Source organism: Protopterus annectens, chromosome 8.part0 (genome assembly GCF_019279795.1).
Source record: "Protopterus annectens isolate FY-2018-M chromosome 8.part0, PAN1.0, whole genome shotgun sequence".
Lineage (NCBI taxonomy): Eukaryota > Metazoa > Chordata > Ceratodontiformes > Protopteridae > Protopterus > Protopterus annectens.
Window position 1 is genome coordinate 140,993,101 of NC_056741.1, and position 27,501 is coordinate 141,020,601.

The 27,501-nt window shown below is 40.3% G+C and overlaps 1 protein-coding gene across 1 annotated transcript in view; it reads left to right on the forward strand.

Annotated features, from left to right (window-relative positions):
* The window catches only part of LOC122808164 (alpha-2-macroglobulin-like), a 366,256-nt gene that overhangs the window by 23,354 nt on the left and 315,401 nt on the right, over positions 1–27,501 (forward strand). The window contains exon 2 of the mRNA XM_044079137.1: positions 10,077–10,282. Within this exon, the coding sequence (XP_043935072.1) occupies positions 10,077–10,282 (206 nt within the window). The remainder of the gene's footprint in view (positions 1–10,076; positions 10,283–27,501) is intronic.

The following is a 27,501-nucleotide window of genomic DNA, read 5'->3' on the forward strand; positions in this document are numbered from 1 at the left end:
AGAAAACTTTCTCTTTTGTTTATTACTTTATGCATGAGTTGGTTAACAAAAACATGAGGTTAACCTCTAGCTAGGAACATACCCTTAAATTTCTCATATTTGTCTGCAATATTCTGATAGGTGTTGGAGAATGTGAGTTTACAGGAGATCTGAGAATAAAATCCAGCCCTATCATTATCTTTAGATAGAAGAAGGTCTAGATAAGGAATACTAGTCTCAGTAGCCTCAAAGGTGAACTTCAAAAAATTAGTGGTGGTATTAATATAATCAAAAAAGTTTTATAACTGTCAAAATCATCATTCCATATAAAACACAAAATTATATTCCCATGTTGTCATTACAATATTAGTAAAAAGTCCACCGCACTCAGAACCCCTTGCTACATCTGTGCATTGATGGTGGTATTCATGTTCAAACAATGTAAAATTGTTGTTTAACACAATTTCAATGAGTTTCACATGTGCTTAGAGTGTCCTGGCATATACCCTTACTTATCAGATATTCAGAAAACCATTCAATAACTTGCCCATGATGGATCATGGTATAATAGTCCTGAACATCCACAGATATAAGTAAACAATTACTATTAAACTCAAGAAGATTTATATTCCCCAAAAAGTCTCAAGAATCTTTACAAATATGCTCTTCTTGGGAGACCAAATGTTTTAATTTTTCATCGAGAAACTTGGCGCATGAGTGTGTATCGAAAGAAACTTGGCACATGAGTGTGTATTGAACCTCTGACATCCACAATCGATCTCTTTGGTGGCTGCTCGATACTTTTATGAATTTTTGGGATGCCAAAGATTGAAGGAATAATAGGTGCTACGGAGTTTAAGTAGTTATATTCATTCAGGTCAATTTGTTTGTCTATAAATAAATAATTAAGGGTTCCCCTACACTTTTTTTCTAGTCTGTATTAAGTTCTTTCAATGACACCTTGTTGTAGTTAGCTTCAGAAAACATATTAAGCATTTTTTGGTTGTAGTCATGTGCTTCCATCACCACCAGACTGCTACCTTTGTCTGGTTTCATCAATCTTGAGTTTTGTTATTTAATTCTCTTAAAAGTTTATCTGATGTTGTCAGTCTTTATCTATTCTTGACTTGTGGGTTCCAGTTCTGAGAATTGTAACCAATCTGGCTGTTATGAAGCTCATGTAAGTCAAAAAAATCTCTCAAGCTGCTAGTCTACCCACAAGGCCCCTCTCCACATTACCTCAGATCTCATTTGCCACCCTTACAAAAAGACGTGTCAGCCATCTCTCTTGTAGCTAAGTATTTCTACTAAAACCTTTCTTATCCTTTAAATCTTAGTCTACCCATAGCGAGTGTACTGTAATTTCCTATTACCATTGGTAAATTTCCCCTACCATTGTTGGTAGTCTTTCCCTTTTTCTCTCTCTACCATTGGTAGTCTGTCTACCATCGTTGATAGATTTTTCCCTCTTTCCCTGTCATGTGAGTGAAGATCTAATTTTCTTTCTTTCTGCCCTTTCTCTTTTCTGCCTTCCTGTTTGTTTGGTCAGGATTATGGCAGAGAAACCAAAAAGCTCCTCTATGGGGGGTTTAAGCAGTGTGTAGAGTGCAGCAGAAAAATGCCAAACTCTAATAACCATGAATCTTGTGTGTACTGTTTGGGGGCTCCCCATTTGAGCATAGGCTGTTCTATCTGCCAGGGTTTCAGTAATAGAACTCTGACAGAAAGGAAGAATAAACTGATTCTCAAAGGGCTCCTTAAAGCCCCTTTTGAAGAAGCCTTGCCCAAAGCCAATCAGTCACCACTGGCGTCTGGATCAAAATCCTTTCATTTGGTGCTGACATCTCCATCAGCACTGGTTGTCAAGAAACATAAGCACGCCTCCAACAGTTCTTCTTTGGAACTCAAAGTTAAGGTTCCAAGGATCTTGGAGTAGACCAAATCTCTGGTACCAAAAACTTCACCAGTTCCTTCTACACCAGCTACAATAATTATTCCAACTGAAGCTACCATGGCTCTGACCATGACCACAGATCCAATGTTGGTGCCGACTGCCAGTCCAACCATTTAGGTGCCCATTTTCCCCACAGTGCAAATAGTACCAAAATTAGAGTTAGCCACAGAACCCAAGTACATCTATTCTCCATCTTTGGATCCGTTCCATGGTCAGCTCCCTAATTCCTGGAGAGACCCGATTCACCTTCTGATTTATCCATGCGCTCCACAAGAAGTTTTTCTGAGGTCAATATTGTTAGGTTGATGGATTAGATCTTGACAGCCTGGGGTCTCCCATCCTCTTTGCAAGCCCCTCTCCCTTCAGGTGCAGTGTTTTTTTTTTCCATCCATCCATATTTTCCTCCTCTAACCTCGATGCAAGATTTAGAGCTGTTGACTTCAGCTTCCCAAGCATTGATGGCTTCGGCGCTGACAACACTTTTGTCTTCAGTGCAGAGTCTAGCTCTGGCTCCCTCAGTGCCTTCAGCACCATCAGTTCTCAGAGACTGTGTCTTTGTCATTACCCCGGGGAATTTGAGCAGGCTCCCAAGTTTTTTTCATTGAGCCAACAATGTCCCTTTGACTGCATTGGTGGGGGACCTTTCCTCAGTTCTGCTCTGTCAGATTCTGACTTTGTCTGTCTTGGTTCCAGGCTCCTATGTCTCCTCTTGAGGTCCTGCCTTTCAGGCTATGGAAAGGGCTAACCCACTGCCTCATCACAGGTGGATACTGGGTTATTTATTTGAGTCTTCCCCTGTGACCCCAGATTCTTCAGTTCACCCACTGATCTCTACCCCTGGACAGCGGCCACCATGGTCGCAAGGCTTGCCTTCTAAAGGCACTTCCTCTTCCGAGTCCTCCTCCTTAGGAGTACCAAAGGAAACTATAGATGAAAACTACAGTTCAGGAATCATAACTACCTACGATGGCCAGTCTGGCCTGGTTTGGAGGATTATAGATAAAGAACGGAAACATTTTGCCAAATTATCGGATCTAAAATATATTTTTGATAATGACCTTAAATATATTTACCATAAAGGAAATACCATTAAGAACCTGTTAGAAAATGGTTCAAATAAGCAGTCTTGAAAAGGGTTCAAAAAAGAAAAAGGGTTTATACAAATATGGCAGTTGCAACTTTTGTTCCCACCTTGTGATAGGAGAATATTTTTATTTAAAGGCTAGAAAAAGGAAACTTGTTTTAAATGCATACGCTAATTGTAATACAAAGGGTATTATTTATTTAGCTGTATGTAAAGAATGTGGATCTTTTTATGTAGGCAAAAGTGAAATGAAATTGAAACAAAGGATATACGAACATTTGTATGACATTAGGACCAAATGTGAAACTAATGTATTATACAAACAGAGAGTGTCATGTAGTAAGGCTGAATTTCAGTTTTTTATTTTAGAGGTGGTAGTAATCGATCCTAGGGCTGGTATGTGGGAAACCTTAGTAGAGTACAGAGAACTATACTGGCAACTGGTTTTGGAAGCTACTGAGACTCCAGGTCTTAATTATATAATTTCGCTGGGGCCAGTACTTAAACTAAGATCAGCAAAACTCTGACCATTTTATTTTAATTTAAGGTCCACATTTATACCCAATGTACTCCTTTAGATCTATGTGAATACATGCTTTTATGAAGACTCAATTTTAATCTTGTTCTATCATATGTTACCTTTTTCTTTTGGACTTTGGTTCATTTTTAGATGTTGCCACTAGAGGGAACTATTAAGTTATTTTTTTAGGACATATTTTATATGTGTTTTAGGTTGGTTTATGAAATATTAAAGTTTTAACAAACTATATAGGGTTACTTTTAAAACAGTTTTATATTACACACCCATATATTTTTCTATTTCTGTTGTCACAAATGTTTTTAAAAATATTTACATGGAAGTGTATGTGTTAGGGTATTGTTTAAACGATTTTAACTTCAATTGGAATCATAATTTCATTGGTTAAGTTTTAATTGATCCGGGTATATAAAAGGTAATGACTGAGACATTCTTTCAATTGAAGAAGTTGATGACGAAAATGGGATTTACATTGTGAACGTTAATCTTGTGTACTGTGCTCTTGTGCTCATCTCGTGCTTGGTGTTTTGTTGGACTGCTCATTAAAGCTGTGTGTGCCACAACCACTGGATCCAAGGTGTTTTGTTTTTTGGTTAACAGTTTCATTGGCACCATCCGTTTCTTTTGTGGCTCTTGAAAATTTTGCCGTAATCAAATTTATACTGTTCAAAGTTCAGATGATGGGTAATCTAATCATTAATAATATTAATGCCCCCCTTAAATCCTCTAATAGTTTATTAAAATTAATAAGTACCTGCATATAGTCACATCCTTGTCAATCAAATAACTGTAGTAATTCCAGATGAAGTGGCGAATCTTTAATACATCCAGATGGGTAGCACCAGCTACATAAACCTTTCGGAACTCAATGCTGTCTAATACATTCAGCCAAGAATGTATTCTCTAATTGCAGTTTCTTTTATTTCTTGAGTTTGTAATCAAATTGTTCCAGATATTCTGTAATATTGGAAGTAGAAACAGAGGAAACAGGCTACTACTGATTAAACTGAAAGTTACCCTAAAGCCATTCATTTAAAACTGGAACTTGAATAGTAGAGTTGACCTTCATAGTGTTATTGCCAGCAACATTTATTCCTGCTGCAATACCCATTAGTAACAACAGCTATGGTCAGTAAAAAACTTCCATTAGGATTGTCAGCTCTGTCACAGCCCCTTCCCACCTGAGGGGCAAAGAAGGTGTAATGCTCTCAAAATGCTTGGTTAATTATTGAATTTGTAGGGTCAGATCCCCTGCAGAGCATTGTGATGAAGAAATATCTAGTTCAGAAGATATTAGCTAAGAATCTGTCAACTCTCCTGCAGCCATAGTGCAATAGAACCAAACAACCAAAAACAAAGACAAAACAACTAATAAAACCACACACGCAAGACTTTAGAGATTCCGAGAAATCAGCTCCAGTAATCTAAAACTTGTTGATATGCGCTTTTGTTTTATTCAGTAATAAAACTTCATCAGATAAACATAAAACGACCTGACAACATTTAAATACACTTTTAAAAGTATTATGTGACCGATCTATTCAAATCATGTGAACAACTTAAAATCATGCGAACAACTTAAAATCATGTGACAGCCAAACTTCCTGTGCAAATCCTAAGTCAAAGACAGTAAAAATTGCCCAGTAGAAAAAGAATAATAATTTAGCATAAAAGTTTAATAGTAATTGTTTACTTATACCTGCGGATTTTCATGACCATGATCCCTCACGGGCAAGTTATTGAATGGTTTTCTGAATATCTGATATGTAAGGGTATAAGCCAAGATAATGTAAGTACCTATGAAACTCTAATTGAAATTGTGTTAAACAACAATTTTACATTGTTTAAACATGAATACCACCATCAATAAACAGGTGTAGCAAGGGGTTCTGCATGTGGTAGACTTTCTGCTAAAAGGGAGAGAAACAAGAGAGGAAAATAAAACATGCCATATTTTATAACTTTTTACTGGAGTCTAGAACAGGGTATACAAAATGAAAGAAGATGATAATTAAGGTAAATAGGATTCAACATAATGTCAGGGAGCAATTGGAGAAATTAAATCAGGATTACGACAGGAAGGTGTATAGGCAAATAACAGAAGAGTAATGGAGGGAAATATACCTGGCACCCAGATATTCAACAAAATCAGAAAAGTTAAGAATATTTTCTTCGAAGTGCTTATATGGGTATTCCATATCCTGCATAAGCTGCAGAAAAGATGTCCCAGTATTAAGGGAAAATATAGGTGACACAACAGTGACAAAAGGATAACTGGAGAGCACATATTGTGGGGGTGTATAGAGCTAACAGTATTGAAATAGCCACTGAAAAGCATTTAGAACAGACCTAGTGGGAGGAATTTGAATTAAAGGAAGACATGATCATTTGAACTGCGATACAGAATAAGAACTAAAATACCATAGGGCCTTGGCTGGCTTGATAATGCTAGCAGCTAAGAAGGCCATAAGTAGAAGAAAACGCAAGAAAATTAACAATAAACCAGTATTAGGAGATAGCCTTAGAGTAATGAATAAAGCAAGGAAAAGAGAATTGGGACTGATCATGGGAATATGTGGAAAATTATTTAAAATAATTGAAAACTATGGGAGTGGTGCACCCATAACATGAATTAGTAACCCTGAGTCCATGGAAAATAAATGTAAATAAAAGAGTGATAAAATGGGTATTACTGACAAAGAAAGCTAAGCTACAAAAAGCCCGGAGTCTAGAATAGAGTTGTTAAAGTGGGAATAATTAAATAATACGTGGTCAGCAATAATACATTTTACAAAATGGAATGAGATATGTTTCAAAAGATTTGCAGCCCCCCCCCCCGTTATATTTCATGTTATATTGAATTTACTACAAGTGGTTTAAATGCGAAGTATGACCCACACTACATTATGTTACTGCAATTCAGTTCTGTAAGGATTGTTGTGACTTATTGTAACAAAGTTGTTAAAAAAAGAGTCATTGGCATGTACTTTAACAACTCAGATCTGAGCATCATTTTCCTTTCTTGACTAAAATGAAGTTTGTCCCTGGCATAGAGTCTCCCCATCTTATAGGTTCATAGGTTGGTACTAGGCTATCGGCCCTAGGGCCTATACAAGTCTAGCCATAACAATTCCCTGGATATTTCTTCCCACAATATTTACTTCTCTAGCAGGGTAACTAACATGATCCCCAGGGTGAATTTCCTATCTCCCATCCAATCATCAAGGTTCCTTCTGAAGAGGGCCAAGGAGGCGCTCTGATTGACATGTAGGGGCAGTCTATTCTAGAGTATGGGGGAGTCTCTGGGTCAAGAGCCTATCCCTCAAGCATGTTTTGTTCATTGTGATGACAAGGTTTAGATCCCTGGAGCGTGTGGCTCTGAGGGATTGGGATTTCTTTAAGTGGAGCATGTCCAACAGCTCAGGGTTTGACATGGCCTTGTATGTTAATCAGAGATCGCCTCTGAGTAGACGATATGCCACAGAGTATAGCTGGAGTTTTTTTTAGATGGTCAGCATATGATATCTGCTTTAGGCCTGTGATTCTTTTACTGAGGTATTTCTGTGGCCTTTCCAGCTGATGCAGATGTCTTGTGAGGTACATACCAAACGGGGCATTATACTCTATAATGGGTCTAATGAGGGATGAGTACAGTTGGACAATGACCTCCTTTTTTCTGGATAAAAAGCCGTTAATGATGAGGTGTGCCACATAGAAGGATTTACTGACTGTTGTGGCGATGTGGTTATCAAAAGTGAGACCACTGTCCACCTGTGTCCCTAGGTTTCTCATCACACTTTCTATGTTTAGTGTACTGCCACCTATGTGGTAATTCATGGGTACATGTTTTTTTCCAAAGGGGATAACTATACATTTCTTAGCATTAAGCTTGAGCCCATGGCTCTGGCACCAGGCATCTGTTTCTTTAAGGTCTTTTTGTAGAATATCCACATAATTTGGGGATTCAATAATGGCTTCCAGTTTGCAGTCATCTGCGAAATTTGTTAGCCAGAGTCCCCTTGGTGTTGGCCTGTACTTCAGAGAAGTAGATGCCAAACAAGAGTGGTCCCAGGACTTAACCCTGAGGTACTCCACTTGTCACTTGTCTGGAGCTGGATTTGGAGTTGGCTACTTTTACAGTCTGGGTTCTGTCAGTAAGCCAGTTGGCAACCCATCGAGTGATGTAGAGATTTATGACCAGATTAGTAAGTTTATCTATGATTCCAGAGTGGGGGGTGGTGTCGAAGGCCTTGGCAAGGTCCAGATAGGCTGTGTGAACCACCTTACCCTTGTCCACAGCTCTGGAGACTGATTCAACGAAGTCAATCAGACTCAGGAGACAAGATCAGCCCTTCACAAACCCAAACTGGGTGGGGTCCAGTGTTTGAAGGTTGCCAATGTCTTTGTTTATAAGTTCCATGATAATACGTTCCATGGCCTTGCAGATCAGGCTTGTCAGACTGATGGGACAGTAGTTCCCGGGATCCAAGATGGATCCCCCCTTGTGGAGTGGGATAACTGTAGCTGTGCACCACTCAGTGGGCACGAAGCCTGAGGTGAGGCTATGATTAAACATGACACTTAGGTGAGGTGCCAGTTCATTTTGTAGTTCATTTTTTGGAGAAGAGCATCTTGGTTCTATTTGGGATGGCACTATTCATGCACGAGTGGATGTGCTTGTACAGTGCCTTAGTGTACGATTTTGCAGTCGAATTTTCAGATCCTGTCTGCATGGGTGTCATGAAGTTTGTCACTTCTGACTTCAGTAGCATGAAGTTAGCTTTGGAGAAGTTTTTTAAGGAGGTTTCCTTACTGGGGGGTGGGGGTGGGATGTGGATGAAAAGGGTGATTTGCTTATGGTCAGACCTGACCAATGAGGGGGTGACCAGTGGTGTGGAACATCTATCTCCCATGTTGGTAATGACCAGATCTAGGATATTGAAGCCCCTGGTGGGACAATGGATTATTTGATCCAGGGTGTTGCTATTTATGAATTCCAAGAACCGTTGGGAAAAGGAGTTGGTACCCAAGTAGTTTTCCCAGTTAATGGCAGGGTAGTTGAAATCACCCAGTATTAGGGTGTTTGGTTGTATCTTAATATTTTCCATTATGTTTAGAAAGGTGTAGTGAGAATCTTGGGGCATGGTGGGGGATCTGTAGCAAGCTACAATTTTGATTGCAGTCTTACCTAGTGTTAGTTGCACCTGGAGAATTTCATATGCATTGTGTTGGGCAACTAGCCTGGAGGTGTGAATATCCTTGGTGAATATGGACACTCCTCCACCTTTAGTGTTTTGGTCTTGGTTTTGTGGTCGAAAAGTGTGGTAAGAGTTGTAGCCTGGTATTGCAGGGGTGCTTTCTGGAGCCTTGAACCAGGTCTCAGTTACTGCACAGATATCGATGTTCTCCATTTTTAGGAGTGCCTCGAGAGAGTACATTTTGATATTTAGACTTCTAGCATTGAGTAGCATTACCTTCAGATTTTGCATGCTTGTATCTGTTACAGTGGTGGTTTTATCCTTTGAACCTTGCCTAAAAAAGGCACTATAGGGGTAGCAGTAGCCAGTAACCTGAATCCCAGGTGTGACAGGTGCAGACCATCTCTGGCAAAGCATCATGGTTTGTCGATCATGTCTTCCCAGGCAGACAGATACTGGATCCCCTTTGAATGACACCAGTAGCTTATCCAATTGTTGAAGTCAGTCATTTTGTCCTTATACTGTGGTATCATTCTGAGCGAAGGCAGGATGCTACTCAGGGCTAGGGTCATACCTGCCTGGGCCACATGATCCAAGAGCTCTTCCATGTCTCTTTTCATGTAGTTCAGGGAGGTACGTCTCATGTCATTCACTCCAGCATGGACAATGACAGAGTTGTATTTGTACTTGTTGTGGAGTGACTTGAGTGCATGCATTATGTGGCGGATCCTGGCACCCGACAGGCAGCTGACTGTAATTTTCTCCTTGTTCAGCCTGGTAAGTGAGACATCAGTGTGCCTGACTATAGCGTCACCTATGACTAAAGTGTGGGGTACATTGTCTTGCCTTAGGGGCTGTTGGTGGGTGGCACACTGGTGTTGTGAGCTATGTGTCACTTTGGTTGTGACTGATGTTTGTTTTCGTTTTAGCTTCAGAGGTCCTTCCTACCAGTCCTAGACCCTTATCCTTTGTCCACTGCTACAGCCAGCCATTATACGCTCTTATTCTCTGCTTTAATAATGTTTTGGCTGCTAGAATATATAGTACTCCTAAAAATACATCTCCCCTCCCACACACACTTTGGAATCTCTCAGCCATTTTGCTTGTCTTATTGTTTTTATGTCAAACATCTCTGTGTTAATATTTAAACATGTTGCCATATGACAATTTGAAAATTATTATATAAATCTTTATTGTTTCATCCCATTCTACAGTGTAGCATTGGCATTATTGAATTGGCCTTGTATGTAAATCATCCAAAGGCATGTTTCTAGAGTACTATATTAAGCTGCATTCCATGTTATTCTTCTTTTCTGTTTTTAGATGGTATGTTACATTGGAAACATGCTAAAAAGGCAGAGGAAATTGACGATCCTTCTCCTTCTGTAGAGGTAGAGATAGCAGCTTATGTTTTGCTTGCCTTGATGTCAGTTCCTAATCCATCTTCAGATGACTTTACGTCTGCGGCGATGATTGTGAAGTGGATTACCAAGCAGCAGGGTCCATATGGTGGTTTTGATTCTACACAGGTAACCTGAAAGATATGACCTTTTCAAATCACTCCATTTTTATCTGACAAGGCATCAATTTACTCAAGCTGTCTTTGGTGGTGGTAAGACAGGCTTTATAATAATGCTAATATATTTTATGTGTTTGTATTGGATCAGGACCCTTTAGTGAAATAGTTAAGATTTGAGCTAGTCTGACTGCAAATGAGCATAACATTGCATACTTATTTCAAGAATCCATACCCCAAAATGTATAATAAGCCACATATGCAGTTAATTTGCATGGTGAGCTATCCAGAGTAATTACCTGGCAAAGCAGGAGATTTAATTAGGCATATTAAAACTAACTATATGATTCTAGTTGAAACAATAACAATGACATGTTGAAAACTAAATAAACATTAGCAGGTTCTACACAAAGTACAAATGAGAAATCAATAAATCTAGTAAGATATCCTGAAGATGAATTCTCTAAAGGCTGTTTCCTTAAATGATTGTGTGGAAGGTCACACAAAAACACATGCAATGTGTGCTCCATTCAATTCCACATAACTTATTATGGGTGTGTCACCCTTTTTCACAATGGAAGCAAATTCAAACTTCAGCTTAGGTGATTCTGACTTAAAAGTCCAGTTTTCACATTATCCATTGTTGTGAAAAATACTGACTTATGCAAGCAGAAGATAGTAAATAAAAACATATATAATCCCAAGAGCCCTTTTACATACCTAACTATATTGCACTAATTTGGCAAACAGTGTTATCAAGCAGGTGAAAACAGCACAAATTGCATCATCGCCATCTATAACAGGAAGTGCTTTCACAAATCCAGGGAATAGTTGTTTCTTCCAGCCTGCTACTTATTTTAACTTTCTCCCTCTGTCCTTCCTGTTCAGAATGACCCCTTTATATGTCACTGATGTGATTGTGTGTTTCCATATCATATCTCCCCCATCTGTTCTGGTGTCTAGTGAGAACATCTCCAGCACTCAATCTCTTGTCGTATTTATTCTTCTACATCCACTGCATTCTTCAGATGGTTTATGCCTCTACTGCTTCCAGCAGTACAATGTCTCTCTCCTGGTATTTCTTCCAAATCAGTACATAGTACTTAGGATTGCCTCAACTTGAGCTGATAGAGTGAAATCAGATCTTTGCTTCTTGAGTAAATCCCCCTAAGAATGCACCATAGAATTCAAATTGCTGTTAGTACTACCCTCTCTCTACTTCTGCTGGTGCTGTTCAGGTATTTTCAAAATTCCTAAATCTTTTTCTTGCTCTTTTGTCATAGAGTCGATGGAATCGATAGGATGGTGAAGTGATGCAGCAGTAGCATTGTCACCTCACAGCAAGAGGTGCTGCTGTTCAATTCTCAGCTGGAGTGCCTTCTGTGCGGAGTCTGCTTGCCCTCCCTGCATTCTTGTAGGTTTCCTCCCATGTTACAAAGACATACGTCTAGAGTGTTACTCCCCGGGTCTCTGCTGAAAATTGGCTTTATTCCAAGTTGGATTTTCCCAGTAAATAAATGTTAAAAAATAAATAAATAAATAAAAAAGAGTCCACACTTCCAAATGATACTTAGTACACAGGTCTGGATTAAGACATGTGTTGACAGAGCTGCAGCTCTACTCACTGCTTGTTTCTCTTGCTACTCATGGTTTCTGTTTATTTATCCCTCAAACAATGCTTGCTTCTTTACCTTCAGAAGCAAAACATGGTTAATCTGCAACCTGCCCCATAGGTTGCTTGTGACCGCCTCAGGACTATGTCCTGTGAATTTTACTTTTGAATTTATTTTTTTTTTTTTCAGGTGTAGTGAGAACAAAAGGCAAAAGCTGAAGTGCTGTGCAATCCATCTTAGAAGCTATTGTCATCTTCCTCTCAAGCTGCAATGATAGTAGCTAATGGAGGGGATGAGCAGGCTAGACTTCCATAGATGAATTGCTCACTATTAGAATATAAATATAGCCAGCTGCATGCCATTCCTTTTGTAGGGAAGGGGACTGGTGTGTGTTAGTAAGAAAGTAAATTTAACTACTAGGTGGTGTAGATGTTTGGATCTTTTGGTAGTTTTTTCTTGCAGGTATTTATTTTTAATTTTCATGTGTAGCTGTAAGAGTAGATTCTGCCTACAGCAGATTACACTTAGATTTTTTTTCTTTACTCATTACATTTTATCTAGATAAACCTGGTGATAGGGGTTGCACTTTAGCAGTGAAATGCATTACCATGGCTGTCTTTTCAACATTGTTGGTGATCACTCATTACAGCTGATTGTCAGAAGTGGCTTTGTGGGGAAGTAATCTGTGCATGAAAACAAAGGGCATTAAAGTGATCACAATAAAGTGATCAATGCAGTGGCTTTTTAGGAATGGATGCATTGTATTGTATCTGAGAAATACACATTCAAATGCATTCCTGCAATTGTTTTTCATTCACATTTGTCACAGACTCCTAACATCAGAGAGGTGCACAAAAAATTGCTATCTTTTTGGTAAAGAGTTTGAGAGGCAAGGTATGTCTGGAAGTGTGGCACAAGTTATGCAATCAGGCTAGCCAAAGGGCAGTATATGTGGCTATGAGCAACAAGATGAAATTCACTATGGAGGCAAATATACCTTTTACCTTTTTCCCAATCACATATCAGAAGTAAAATCTAAGGTTGCTGAGGTTTGATCCTGACCTCTGGTCAATGCCTGATTGGAGTTTGCCTGCTCTCCATGTGTCTCAGTGGGATTCCTCCCATATCCAAAAGCACGATGTTTCCATTTCAAACTCACCCAAGAATGGAGCTGTGGGCAGCAACACAGACTCTACATGGTGCTCTATACAGGAAGAGTTGTATAAACCAACAGCTTTGGGGAATCTACTGTGGTGCACAGTATCCTCAAGATGCTATAACACAGATCACAAACTGCATGCCACTTGGTGTAAAATATGGTTCTAGGTGATTTGGTCATGTTGACAAATGTCTCCAAATGGGCATGGGTATTTGCCGATGATAAGTAGGTTGAGAACTTGGCCTACTCTGACCTAAACCAGGGTCTCATGCTAATTTTGGAAAGGGTATATGTGCCCCTATGGGCCAATGTGTGCCTGTCATAAAGCCCAGTTTCCCTAGGTCAATAAGCTACTGGCCGGCCATTGTCCAGTTATGCATGGGTTACCTGTTGAGCAAAATCTAGACATAAAACCAATCAACCTGCCAAACATGAACTAAGAATTGCTACACTCAGTGTAGGGTCACTGACAAGATGCATCTTAGAAGTAGACAACATGATGGTAAGGTGGAGGCTGGACATTCCACGTATCCAGGAGATAATATGGAAGGTCAGTGCAGCAAAGACACTTGGCTTGGAATCCAGCATCTACTGCTTAGGAGAACAGGCTTGAAATGGCATAGGAATTGTGGTGAGGGAAAGACCTCAAAAGGCAGTGAGGGCTCTAATCAGAATTAGGGACAGACTTATAAGAATCACACTCCAGCCTAATGATAGGGTAGTAGTCATGATCTCAGCCTATCCCCCACATCAAGGTTGTGTTAATGAGGAAAAGAGTGCATTCAGGCAGCGGTTACAGGACCTACTAGATAAAGCCATACAAAATGAACTGGTGTTGAGAATAGGTGACTTGTATACATGTATCGGAGCAGACAGAACCAGATATGAGGACTGCCTGGGTCAACATGGGTAGGGCAACAGGAATAAAGAAGGAGAGCCATGCTAGACGTCTGTCTAGTATATGGCTTGGTAGTAGCAAACACATAGTTCAGAATGATAGAGAGTCACAAGATCACTTACAAGAGTGACAAATATGCAACTCAGGTAGAATTTCTTGTAGTAAGGAAAGGGCACTGGGGTAGAATCAGTGATTGCAAAGTCATCCTCAGTAAAACAGTCACCCCACAACATAAACGGGTTGCTGCAATCAGCTGTAAGCAGTGGCCAGAGAAAGGTTTTAGGTCAACAGAGACCATAATAAACACCTGGAAGGTGACCGGAGAAAAAGCACTACAGTTCAAGGAATTACTGAGAGCTCTAGCACCTAAAAAAGAAGAGGAAATGGATGAAGTTGAAGAAGAATGACAGAGCCTCAAAGCAGTGTGTGTGAGAACTACAGAACAGATATGCAGCCAAGGCAGGTATGGGAATAAGGTACATGAGGAAAGCTGGTGGTGGAATACAGAAGTTCAGGAAGTCATCAAAAGAAAGAAATGCAGGAAAAGTGGGATATAGAAAAGGCAGACCAAGCTAGGAAGGAGAACTGGCTGGCTAACAAACAGGCTAAGAAAGGAGTTAGTTGCAATAGCAATGAACAAGGCATCAGAGACACTCTACCAGCTAGATAGTGAGTCACTAGATGGTGCAAGAAACTGTATCAGGTTGCAAGGCAAAGAGAAAGATAAAAAAGATGGTCAGACACCCCTCATAAGGGATGCCAGCAACAACCTGCTCACCAGTCCATAGGACATCAACGATAGAAGACAGGGGTACTTCCAGCAGATTCTGAATGAAGAAAACCTCACAGATGTTGTACTGCCCCAAACACAGCCTACTATGAGAGAAGAGGAGGAGCCCACCATAGAAGAAGTAAGAACAGCTCTAAAGAAAATAAAGTGAAAGAAAGCAGGAGACACATATGAGGTCACAGCAGATATGATATAGATGCTGGGTGAGATCAGGGAGAAATGTCTTCTGAGGCTGCTCTTAGCAGTGTGGAGAGAAAAGCATATCCCAGATGACTGAAGAATAAGCATACTAATGCCACTGTTGAAGAACAAAGGGGACATTCACAACTGTGGACAGTACAGAGATATCAAACTCCTGTCACATTGCAAGAAAGTTATGGAGAGGGTGACTGAAAAACAGATATGCAGAGTAGGAGAAAGTAAAATGGGAGTTGAGCAGTTTGGGATTCAGAGCAGGATGAAGCACAACTGACCTGATGTTTGCAGTGAGAGAGATAGTTAAGAAGAGAAGGTAGAGGTGTGGAAAGAGTCCAACTAGGCTTTCCTAGATTTGGAGAAAGCATATGCCAAGGTCCAAAGAAAGCTGATTTTTGCAGTCCTACAGTGGTTCAATGTCCCAGAAATATTGATAGAATTAGTGCAAGCTATGGGCAAGGGCCCAATGACTCAAGTATGAACAGTGTTCAACCTCACAGAGGGGTTCCCAGTAGGATTGGGTGTGCTCAGGCTCAGCTGTGAGCCCACTGCTATTCATACTGGTGATGGACTACATTAGCAAACAATCCAGAGGCAGCAGATCAACAAAGTTGCTGTATACAGAGGATGTGGATTTCAGGTAGACTGAGCAAGAATTTCAGAAAAGGATAGGGGAATGGAATGCAAAACTGAAGGTATATGGGATGAAACTGAGTACAGATAAGACAGTTGTAATTGCTGCAAATTGGGGAGATCAGAAGAAGCTGTGAATTGAGATAGAAGGGAAAATAGTGGAACAGGTTAACAGCTTCATGTATGTGGGAGGGGTGGTTGAGGAGAAAGGAAGTGTGAATGAGGAGGTCAAAGCCAGAATCACAGTGGCTGCAGCCAACTGGCACAGAGTGTCAGTGTAGTATATGTCAGAAGAATGCCGAAGAAGCTGAAAAGTAAGGTGTACAAAACAGTGATGTGACCAGTGCTACTGTATGGTACAGAAACCTAGGTAGTAAAGGCAGAGTAGTTGAGGAAGCTAGAGGTGATGGAGATAAAGTACCTAAGATGGATGGTAGGAGGCACACTGTTGGACAGGCAAAGAAATGAGGACATAACAGCAGAAGCTCTAATTACAGAAGAGGTCAAAGAGAACAGATTATGGTGGTTTGGGCACATGTGCAGGAAAGCAGAAGACAATCTGGTGAAGGAGATTTGGGACAGACAGGAAGAAAGCAAGAGGAAACAAGGGTATCCAGCAAAGAGGTGGATGGATTTTGTGAAAGAATACCTGAGACAGTCAGGCATGAGTGTTAAAGAAGACAGGAGAATGGCACTGAACAGAGAAATAAGGTGACAGTTGACATGATGCTCTGACACCATGTAGAAAATTTGAAAAAGAGGATGATGGTGATGATGATGATGTCTTGTTTTGGGGACAGGCTGTGTGTGAAAGTAAGGAACATTTACATAATGCAGATAAAGTAATCATTGTTATGACTAGTTTTTGGGAGAGACTCATATACCTGTACCCAAGACCAAAATATAGAAATAAATTACTGTGATCATTGTTTCTTTCATTTCTCTCACAATCAGATATTGGAGTAGTACCTTTAGGACTGATGAGGAGGTATTTTGTATGTGAAAATGCAATGATCATTACATGATCACTGTTAAGTAAAAATTATAGGCCTTGTTGGGGTTTGTGCAGGTGCCAAACATTGGCAAGTTGAAATATGTTTCTGGGATATTTTTTTTTTCACAGTGAGACATCTGAAGTATGCAGAGTGTGGCTATTGTTTGTAAGGGGTAGGCAATGCATGAGAATAAATGCTACCTATGGGATCACGTCTGAGTCATTATTGGAGGCAGTGTTTAGTGCTTTCATCCTTTGTTAAATGAACTTGTTCAGAACACTAGCCATTTTGTAATCACTTCATCTCTGCATCCAATCAAAACATTTGAAACACATGAATAATTAATACAAGAAATTTAAAAATCATGTTAAAACAATTGATGTTTGAGTAATGAAATTGCCTAAATACTGAATATATAGGTTCATAGGTTCATAGGTTGATACTAGGCTATTGGCCTTAGGGCCTATGCAAGCCTAGCCATAACAATTCCCTGGATGTTTCTTCCCACAATATTTACTTCTCTGGGCCCCTGTCTAGCAGGGCGACTGACATGATCCCCAGGGTGAATTTCCTATCTCCCATCCAATCATCAAGGTTCCTTTTGAAGAGGGCCAATGAGGCGCTCTGCTTGACATGTATGGGCAGTCTATTCCAGAGTATGGGGAGTCTCTGGGTCAGGAACCTATCCCTACAGCATGTTTTGTTCATTGTGATGACAAAGTTTTGATCCTTGGAGCATGTGGCTCTGAAGGATTGGGATTTCTTTAAGTGGAGCATGTCCAACAGCTCAGGGATTGACATGGCCTTGTATGTTAAGCAGAGATCGCCTCTGAGTAGACGATATGCCACAGAGTATAGCTGGAGTTTTTTTAGACGGTCAGCATATGGTATCTGCTTTAGGCCTGTGATTCTTTTAGTGAGGTATTTCTGTAGCCTTTCCAGCTGTTGCAGATGTCTTGTGAGGTACATACCAAATGGGGCATTATACTCTATAATGGGTCTAATGAGGGATGAGTACAGTGGGACAATAACCTCCTTTTTTTTGGATGAAAAGCCCTTAGTGATGAGGTGTGCCACATAGAAGGATTTCCTGACTGTTGTGGCAATGTGGTTATCGAAAGTGAGACCATTGTCCACCTGTATCCCTGAGTCTCTCATCACACTTTCGATGTTTAGCGTCCTGCCACCTATATGGTAATTCATGGGTACATGTTTTTTTCCAAAGGGGATAACTATACATTTCTTGGCATTAAGCTTGAGCCCATGGCTCTGGCACCAGGAATCTGTTTCTGTAAGGCCCTTTTGTAGAATATCCACATCATTTGGGGATTCAATAATGGCTCCCAGTTTGCAGTCATCTGCAAACTTTGTTAGCCAGAGTCCCTTAGTGTTGGCCTGTACTTCAGAGAAGTAGATGTCAAACAAGAGTGGTCCCAGGACTGAACACTGAGGTACTCCACTTGTCACTTGTCTGGAGCTGAATTTGAAGTCGGCTACTTTTACAGTCTGGGTTCTGTCAGTAAGCCAGTTGGCAATCCATTGAGTGATGTAGGGATTTATGCCCAGCTTAGTAAGTTTATCTATGATTCCAGAGTGGGGGATACTGTTGAAGGCCTTGGCAAGGTCCAGATAGGCTATGTGGACCACCTTACCCTCGTCCACAGCTCTGGAGACTGATTCGAAGAAGTCAATCAGATTCAGGAGACAAGATCGGCCCTTCAAAAACCCGAACTGCGTGGGGTCCAGTGTTTGAAGGTTGCCAATGTCTTTGTTTATAAGTTCCATAATAATGTGTTCCATGCCCTTGCAGATCAGGCTTGTCAGACTGATGGGACGGTAGTTCCCAGGACCCAAGGAGCATCCTCCCTTGTGGAGCGGGATAACTGTAGCTGTGCGCCACTCAGTGGGCACAAAGCCTGAGGTGAGGCTATGATTAAACATGACACTTAGGTGAGGTGTCAGTTTATTTTGTAGTTCATGTAGTACACAGCCTGGGATGTCATCTGGTCCCATGGCTGCTGTATTCTTAGCTTTGGAGAGTGCGGTTTCTACCTGTGTGGCCGTGATTATTGGAATTTGGCAATCTTTTGGTATTGAGATGGGCCCTTTAGGGGGTGTGAGGGGGGGAAGTTGGCACTAAATCAATCTGCCAGGCTATTGGCAATATCCTTGGGATCAGTATCCTTGTGATCCTATCTATAATATGCTTTGAGTTTTAATAGACAGATTACAGACAACATATCATTTAACCCAGGAGGTACAATGGCATTCAGTTTAATCTGCCACCATAGTTATCTGCATTTCATTTGTATCTTCCACGGAACATCTCCGGGATTTATATCCACTTTTTCTATAATGGCAATGGAGGTGGTCCATGGAAGACATTTCAACCAGCCAAACAATACTTATGAGGTGTACACCCTATGTATTGACAGCAAGCTTGAGTTTTGCTGAAATCCTTGGGGATAAAATGACATTCTTGAGTGTGTTTTGCATTTAAGTATTTTATTAGAACTGTCAACATTTTTGTATTGGGAACCACCTCAGGAGAACTGGCATACGGCATCCTATATACAGCAAATCCAGCATTTCAGAGGGCTTTTATTGTCACAATCTGGCACTATACCAGATTTCTCCTGGGCACGTGTTGTTTGAACTTTGCACAAAAGGCTGAATGAAACTAATGTCCAAAGTGCAAGTGTAACAATGTCTCATTATGACAGAACTAAAACTCCTATATATTTTAGCAGCAAATCCACAAAGCATAGCTAATCACTAACTTCTCAAATGTTTCAGCAACTAATTGAGTTGAGTCAAATTCAGGATAGTATTGCACTGAAACACCTAAGGATACTATGATTCTTCTGTGATTTTGTTGTCATTTTCTGAAAGTTTCATAATGAAATATGGAAGGGGAAACTAAGATATGACCTCTGTTAGACAGGTGCTACATCCACATGTTTGTGTAGGAACATAGCTGCAGTATGCAAAAACAGTAATGACCTAGAAAATGTCTTTATTGCATAAGAATGAAATATCATATTTATTGGTGCAGTGGTTAGCATTGTCGCCTCACAGCAAGAGGTTCTCCCATTCGATTCTCATCTGGAGCGCCTTCTGTGTGGAGTCTTCATGTCCTCCCCATGGTTGAGTGATGTTAAAGATATGCAGGAAGGTTTGTGCGTGAATGGGCGTGCCTTCTTTGAAGGTTGGGCATCAGGCTGGCAACTCGACACCGAAAAAATCCACTGCCAATCATTAGTGAATGGGAGTTCCGCCTTGGCGACCCCTAACTGGGAAAAGCCGAAAGTGAACATTTCCCCTGAATGTAATTTTTTGCTACTGGATATATGCCTCTCCCCCTGTTTAATATCCTGTGCAGCAAATTGTATTATATGTAGATAAAGTTATGTTTATGTTTTACAGCTTAAATCACCAGCGAAGTGCATTTAAATCTGAAGATCTTGATGTATGATTTTGGAAAATTTGCTGTAATATTTTGTACTGTTCATAGAAATGTTCCTGTACTGCTAGGTACCAGCAGTAGTCATATGTAGCTGTCAGAAAAATATGTATTAATGTATGTGTTTAGTGTTTATTAGAAGCTAAAAGGGTTAACACATTTCAGTCTATTTTATGTACAGCTTAGTTTTGTATGAAACTACAAGATGCTTTTCAAACTGTAATATGCTTTCTGAAACTGCAAGATGCTCTCTGACCTAGTATTTGCTAGCACAGCAAAATTCATGTTTATGCCTTTTGGAAATGTACTGAGAAGCAGGTGATTATCTGCTAGGTCAGGAAAATAATGAATAGAACAATACTGTTTTCTATAATGTTATTGAACTTGAACAATCAGCTCTGTTCGTGTTATGAGAACTTGCACAGCTGCAGAAAAAGATAGATACAGTTGAACAAAGACTACTTGAAGAAATGAACTATAATCTGTACTTGCTTTGTGCTTGAATTAGCCATAGTACCTTGAATGGTAACACTGCATAGTGAGAAGTTGTATCTGACCGGTGGTCATCAAGGCCACATTGTTTTTCTCAAGAAGTTTTTATAAATTTGATAGTGCCAGCAGAAAATCATGGACAAACAACTGCTACGAAATAATATTGTAAGAACTTGTGCTCTGTTACGTCAGCTTAGTAGGCAATGTCTTGTAAGAAATGTATAAGAATGGTTTCACTTCCTTATTCTAGTTAGACAAACTCTGTATTAGCACGTTTTTGTCTCCTTGCTGCAAGATTAAAGTGCCTAAACCTGAACCTGCCGTATATTGATCTGTTTGAAGTTGTTTTTCCTTTGACAGATTGGTCCTTCGGACCGGAAGCTCTCACTTCGCCTCAGGTCAGATGGGCCAGGTGGCATGAAACCATATGGGGAAGAAACCACATCGGGTCTTCTGCTTTGAAAGACCTCTGACTGAATTGTCGTTCAAAAGAGGCCAGCCTCTGTTCTGATCTGTGACTGGAGGACGAGTTAACGGTATTTCCTCGAACCAGGCAATCAGTCACGGAGTCTCAGGTAAGGTGAGCTTTACCTTTTTTCTGTTTTAGATCAGGGACTACATTACAGTATTTGTTTTGTCAGGAGATTTGTCTTATACAGATCAGGGACAAAAAGATTGCTGTCTTGTCATAGATCAGGGAAACAGAATAGGTAGACAGTTATTCTAGATAAACTGTGAAAAAGAGAAATCGTGGTACCACGTAAATTAAGAAGGGTTATGTAACATTTTTAACAAGTTAGAACAATATGGGAAATAAGTGCACAAAAGGATCCCGAGATCCGCCGTTAACCGAAGCTGCAAAATATATGCAATTACAACGTGCCGACAATGTTAGCACTATACAAAATGGGTTAATAAATATAAATTTGATGGCAAATTAGAAAAATCCTCACTTATTAAACTTGTCAAACAGCTTAAAACCGATGCAAAAGGTCAGGTGAAAAAGCAACGTCAATTAGGCATTCCTCAGGCACACAGGTGGATTGAGGAAGCAAACCGTAGGGAACAAAAGAGTAATAATTCAAAAGCAATATTTCTAGACAAAGAGGATAATAACTTGGTAATAGCATCTGCCCCTCCACCCCCCTCTGCTTCCCTTACCAGAATATGAGGCGAGTGGACAAACTGGTCCACCTCCGCTATACCCGGCTGTCCCTGTGAAACCAAAACTGTTTGTCAGAGATCCCGTCGAGACTAGGTCTCGAACACGTAACTTAAGAGGGGATATCGAGTTATATCAAATGAATAAAAATTCACGAGCTATAAGTGAAGAAGAGATATGTCCATTCATAGATATACCAAATCCTCAGGCAGGACAGGAAGGGCAGGACCCAACTCTCCTAGTATATAGACCGTGGACACCGGAAGATATCCAGAAAGCCACAGAGGGAATTCCCCATCCAAAAGTTAATTTTAGAAATTTCTTAGAAGACTTACAGGGCATGAGGTTAAGTTATCATTTAAATGGAGAAGAAGTAGAAAAAGTAGTCAGACAAATCGTAGGTCCAGATTGGCACATGATCAGTGGCAACTGGAATCCCCGTGATGCAGAACACAAGCCACTCCCACATAGCAACGCAGAACTAGACAACAGAGTGAAAGGTCTGACAGACCGAATCTCTGAGAAATGGAAGCCTAGGGCATACTGGACTTAATCAATGCATCCAACAAGAAGGTGAAACTGTTGATAGATATTATGCTAGATTATTAGAGTGTTTTAATAACCATTGTGGAATGCAGATACCTGAAGACCAAACACAAGATTCCCCATATGCACAGCAACTAAAGAATGCATTTTTGAAAGGCAGTATTGCACCCATCAGAAGCTTTATTACAAAGCACATGGTAGATCACCGTACAAGTAGATTACAGTCATTACTAGACTATGCAAGACATGCCGAAAGGCATTTTAATAGCAAAAAGAAAAAGAAAACTCAAGTATTTGCTGTAGAAGATGGAGCAGAAGTTTTTGTAGTACAGTCCGGGAAAAGGGCAAGAAAAATGCCCAGGGAAACAAACAATCTGATAAGCGATCAGAGGAGTTTGAAGAGAGAAAGAAAAGGGGTGAATGTTTTAAATGCAGAAAAAAGGGACCTTTAGCAAGGGATTGCAAGCGAAACAAGAAGGTAGTCACGGAAGATAAGGAGGGTGAGGACTGACTATATGATAGCCAAGAATCACTAGAAGGGAATAACCAAGAAAAGACAAATGCAAATGTGATAGAGGGGGTAGAGGATGTGATAGAAGAAATAGAGGAAGTGCAGGAAATCACAGACAGTGAAGAAAGTGAAATTTTAGACTTAGCATTATTGAGCCTAGAGCTCTATTTAGCAGACACGAAACCGGAAGTTACACTTCTGGTAGAGGGAAGGGAAGTTAAATTTCTGTGTGACTCAGGGGCATCATGGACCCTGATACACCCCTCCAAGCTACCAGAAAATTCAGAATCACTTGATTACATATTAGTGAAAGCAGCTAATGGACAGCTGTATCGGGAGCCACTCTCCCATAACATAGCAATAACTGACCCTGTTTCAGGGATGACCCAGAAAAGCAAAATTGTTGTTTCTGCAAAATGCCCAGTAAACCTTTTAGGTAAAGATCTTATGCAGATATTTGGCATAGCAGTAGTTCCAACTGTGCAGGGTATGGAAGCACAGCGACAAATGGATACTTTTGTAGTGCAACCGGAGGGTGAAACATTTTATTGGTAGGGGCAGTAACCGAAGAGCTGATGAACATAGCCATCAGTAAGTCCCCCTCCCTTAACACTGATAAACAGCATTTGTTGCACTGTACTCTGTATTATTGTAGCACACCAGGACCTGACAAGGAATATGAGCAAGAACTGTTTAGAAACCGTGCAAACAGATTAGTATTACGTAATCTGTACTGGGACACAGAAGGGAACAGTGTAGTTAGCTGTTCATTGCCCCAGGAATTCTTTGCACTTTATAAATCTAATCAATTAACACATGTTAGTTTGACTAAGGACAAAAATGTGAAATGGGCAGACCTAGGAGAAAAAGTCACAAAGTGGGAAAAACAGACAGAGTTAGAACTGTCAGAACAGGGAGTACAAAAGCAGAAGTTAAATTGGATAACACAGACACACCCAGCTGTGCACTTGCAGTCTAGCAAAGACAGCTGATTAGCACTCTTACTAGAAGAGGAAGAAAATGCCTTATGAAGCGTACCAGAAACTCTCTGGTCAACAGGAAAATCAGATGTAGGACTTATCCGTACAGCAGGACCAGTTACAATCATGCCAAAGTCAGCATTTAGACCACAGAAGAGACAGTATCCCTTAAGGAAAGATGCAGAAATAGGAATCAAACCTATAATAGCAGCTTTACTTAAGGAAGGAGTACTGGTAGAATCTCCCTATTCACCATGTAACACACCCTTATTTCCTGTCAGGAAAGCAAACGGAGAATGGCGTATGGTTCAAGATTTACAAGCTGTAAATGACGCAGTAATACCTAGAGCACCCACGGTGCCAGATCCACACACCCTATTGAATGATTTGAAGCCTCAACAGAAGTATTTTTCTGTGGTGGATATTAGCAATGCGTTCTCTTCAATACCGATACACCCCGACAGTCAACATTGGTTTGCATTTACATTTCAGGGGAGAAGGTATACATATACATGACTACCACAAGGATATTGTGAAAGCCCAACAGTATTCGCACAAGAGATGGCAAGCAACTTGACGGGATTTACCCCACCAAGAGGCAGTCAGATTTTACTTTATGTAGACGACATCCTGCTGGCAGCCCCCACCCAGCAAGAATGCAGAGAAGATACCATAGCATTATTACAGTTTTTAGCCACTCATGGACATAAAGTAAACAAGAACAAATTGCAGCTTTGGAAAAAGCAGGTTAAATACCTGGGATATGTAATATCCAAAGAAGGCAGAACATTAGATGAAGATAGGAAAATAGCAATTTTACAAGCACCCAAACCGACTGCCAAGAAGGAAATGATGTCCTTCCTAGGTACGACTAATTTCTGTCGGAGTTGGATTCCAGACTGTGCCTTGGAGTCTGCTCCACTGACCAACTTGATATACAAGAAACCTATGGCAGCACAAGACTTATTACAATGGACACCAGAAGCAGAATCAGCTTTCTGCAAACTGAAACAATTGATAGCATCTTCATTAGTTTTAGGATTACTGAACTATCATAAGCGTTTTTTCCAAACTGTAGATTGTAAGCAAGGTTATATGACATCAGTGTTAACACAACAACATGGGGACAAGCAACACCCCGTAGCTTACTATTCATCACAGCTAGACCCAGTGGCACGATCCCTGCCCCACTGTGTACAAGCAGTAGTCGCAGCTGCAATGGCAGTACAGGCTTCGGCCTCAGTAGTGTTGTTCCACCCTCTCACATTGAGAGTGCCTCATGCAGTCGCGATTATTTTACTGCAAGAAATAGTAGCATATCTTTCTCCTGCTAGACATCTTTCCTGTATGACTATACTGTTGAGCCAACCTCATATGGCAATTGAACAGTGTACAACTTTGAATCCATCTACCTTGCTCCCAACCCCTGTGGACGGCACACCACACAGCTGCCTCCAGGAGATTGAGCAAAAGACACTACCTAGAAAGGACCTTACGGATGTTCCCTTGGATGATGCCGAGGTGACATGTTACATGGTCGGCTCATGCAGAAGGGGTCCTACTGGGCAGAACCTAGTAGGGTATGCAGTAGTTTCTGATACTGAGATTTTAGAAGCAAAGTCTTTATCACACAACTTATCTGCACAAGCAACAGAATTGATTGCCTTGACACGAGCATGCACCTTAGCAAAGGGTAAATGTGTGAATATTTTTACTGATAGCCAGTACGCTTTTTCTACTGTACATGTTTTTGCGCAACAGTGGAAGAACAGAGGAATGATAACATCTACTGGCAAACCGATTAATCATGCACAGTTTATTTTAGATTTGTTAGAATCTATTCAGTTACCTCAGAAAGTAGCTATTTGTAAATGCGTAGCTCATACCAAGCAACAGGATAGGATTTCAAAAGGTAATGCAAGAGCTGATGCAGCTGCAAAGCAGGCAACTTCAGCTTCAGAAGTATTTCTTTTGAGTGAGGAATTACAACCTTTTGAGATTTTAGAGTTAGAAATGTTAAAAACAATGCAGACACTCACTACGAAAGTAGAAAAACAGAAATGGATAAAACGAGGAGCAATTCTCAAAGAAGGGCTGTACATCTCCAAAGAGGGAAAACCGATATTGCTGTCTAATTTGTTTAGATATGCAGCTTTGTTGAGCCATGGGCAGTGCCATGTCTCAACAGGGGGGATGGTACAGTTAGTGAATCGAGTGTTTACAACATACGGATTTATAAACTACACTAAAAATGTTTGTGCGGCATGTCATGTTTCTAATAAGCATCATGCACAAGGGGCATTGAAGCCTAAGAGAGGGAGTTTCCTTACACCACCGTACCCATTCCATACTATCTGTATGGTTTTCATAGAACTGAACAAATGCGAAAATTAGAAGTACTGTCTTGTCATTATAGATATGTTTTCCAAATGGGTGGAAGCTTTTCCTGCTAAAAATCCAGATGCAGCTACTGTTGCGAAAATTCTCGTTAAGGAATTTATTCCTAGATTTGGCATACCGGAAAAGATCTACAGTGACAATGGCACACATTTTGTAAATCAAACTGTACAACAGTTCAGCCGATTTTTTGGAATTTCTTTAAAAAACCATTGTGTATATCATCCACAATCTGCAGGACTAGTAGAGAGGCACAATGGGGTTCTGAAGGATAAACTTAGGAAGTTGATTAGCGAAACACAAAAGAACTGGGTGCACTGCCTGCCTCTGGCACTGTTGAGCATGAGAACTGTTCCAAATGCAAAGGGGTTAACTCCTTTTGAAATACTATTTGGGAGGGCATATTATATACCTCAGTGGAAACCTCTCATGCCTGCAGATCAGGAGGCTGACAGTTCACTTGCAGAATACATGGGACGACTTCTAAGTAATAAACAACTTTTTCAGTTAAATTCTGTTTCAGATAAAGAACAGACCAGACCATCAGAAGCAGCTGTTATCCCAGGCTCGTGGGTCTGGGTGAAGATCATAAAGAAGAACTGGGCATCTCCGAAGTGGGAAGGGCCATTTCAAGTTTTGTTGGCAACACCCACTGCAGTCAAGATAGCAGAACGTGCGTCCTGGATTCACTTAACACACTGCAAACTGGTTAAAAACTTGGAACTGGACAAAAACTTTGTTATTGTTACACAACAAGAACAAAAATGACCAGCTATGGAGCAAACAGGAATGCAGAACAACCCCAGAAATATTTCATGATCATCCTGTTAACTATACTGGTGACAATAATCTTTTTGCTGTGGCCTTTCCTTTTTCCAGCCACACAAGCTGAACTGAATAAACGTGATGTGTTACTTATAGACTGGCATCCGAACTTTAACACTTACCAAGCAATTAAATATGTGTATGCTGAAACTTTTAATGTTTCGAATTGCTGGATTTGCACAGCTATACCAACAGCAAACGGGGGATTATTAATGACTGCTGTCCCCCTAGGGGTCAATGAGACCTGGGAAAATTTGATTTTTGATACTACAACTGTGAAATCACAAGACAAAATAGCATTGTACCTACCTGTTACACAAAAGGGAATTGTATGTTTTTACAAAAATGATACTGTTCAGGTGGGTTGGAGCAATTGTAATGTGACTGTTCCTTACAAATGTTATACCAAAGCTAATAATGCAGGTTATATTTATGATACAAACTATGACTCATATCTTGAATCAATGCACAAAACAGTTGATGAAGTACAACATAATCTTGTTCTTTTTAAGCAACTATCTATCATTGATAAGAAAATGTTTCATGCAGGGCAAGTATATATTAATGCTAAAG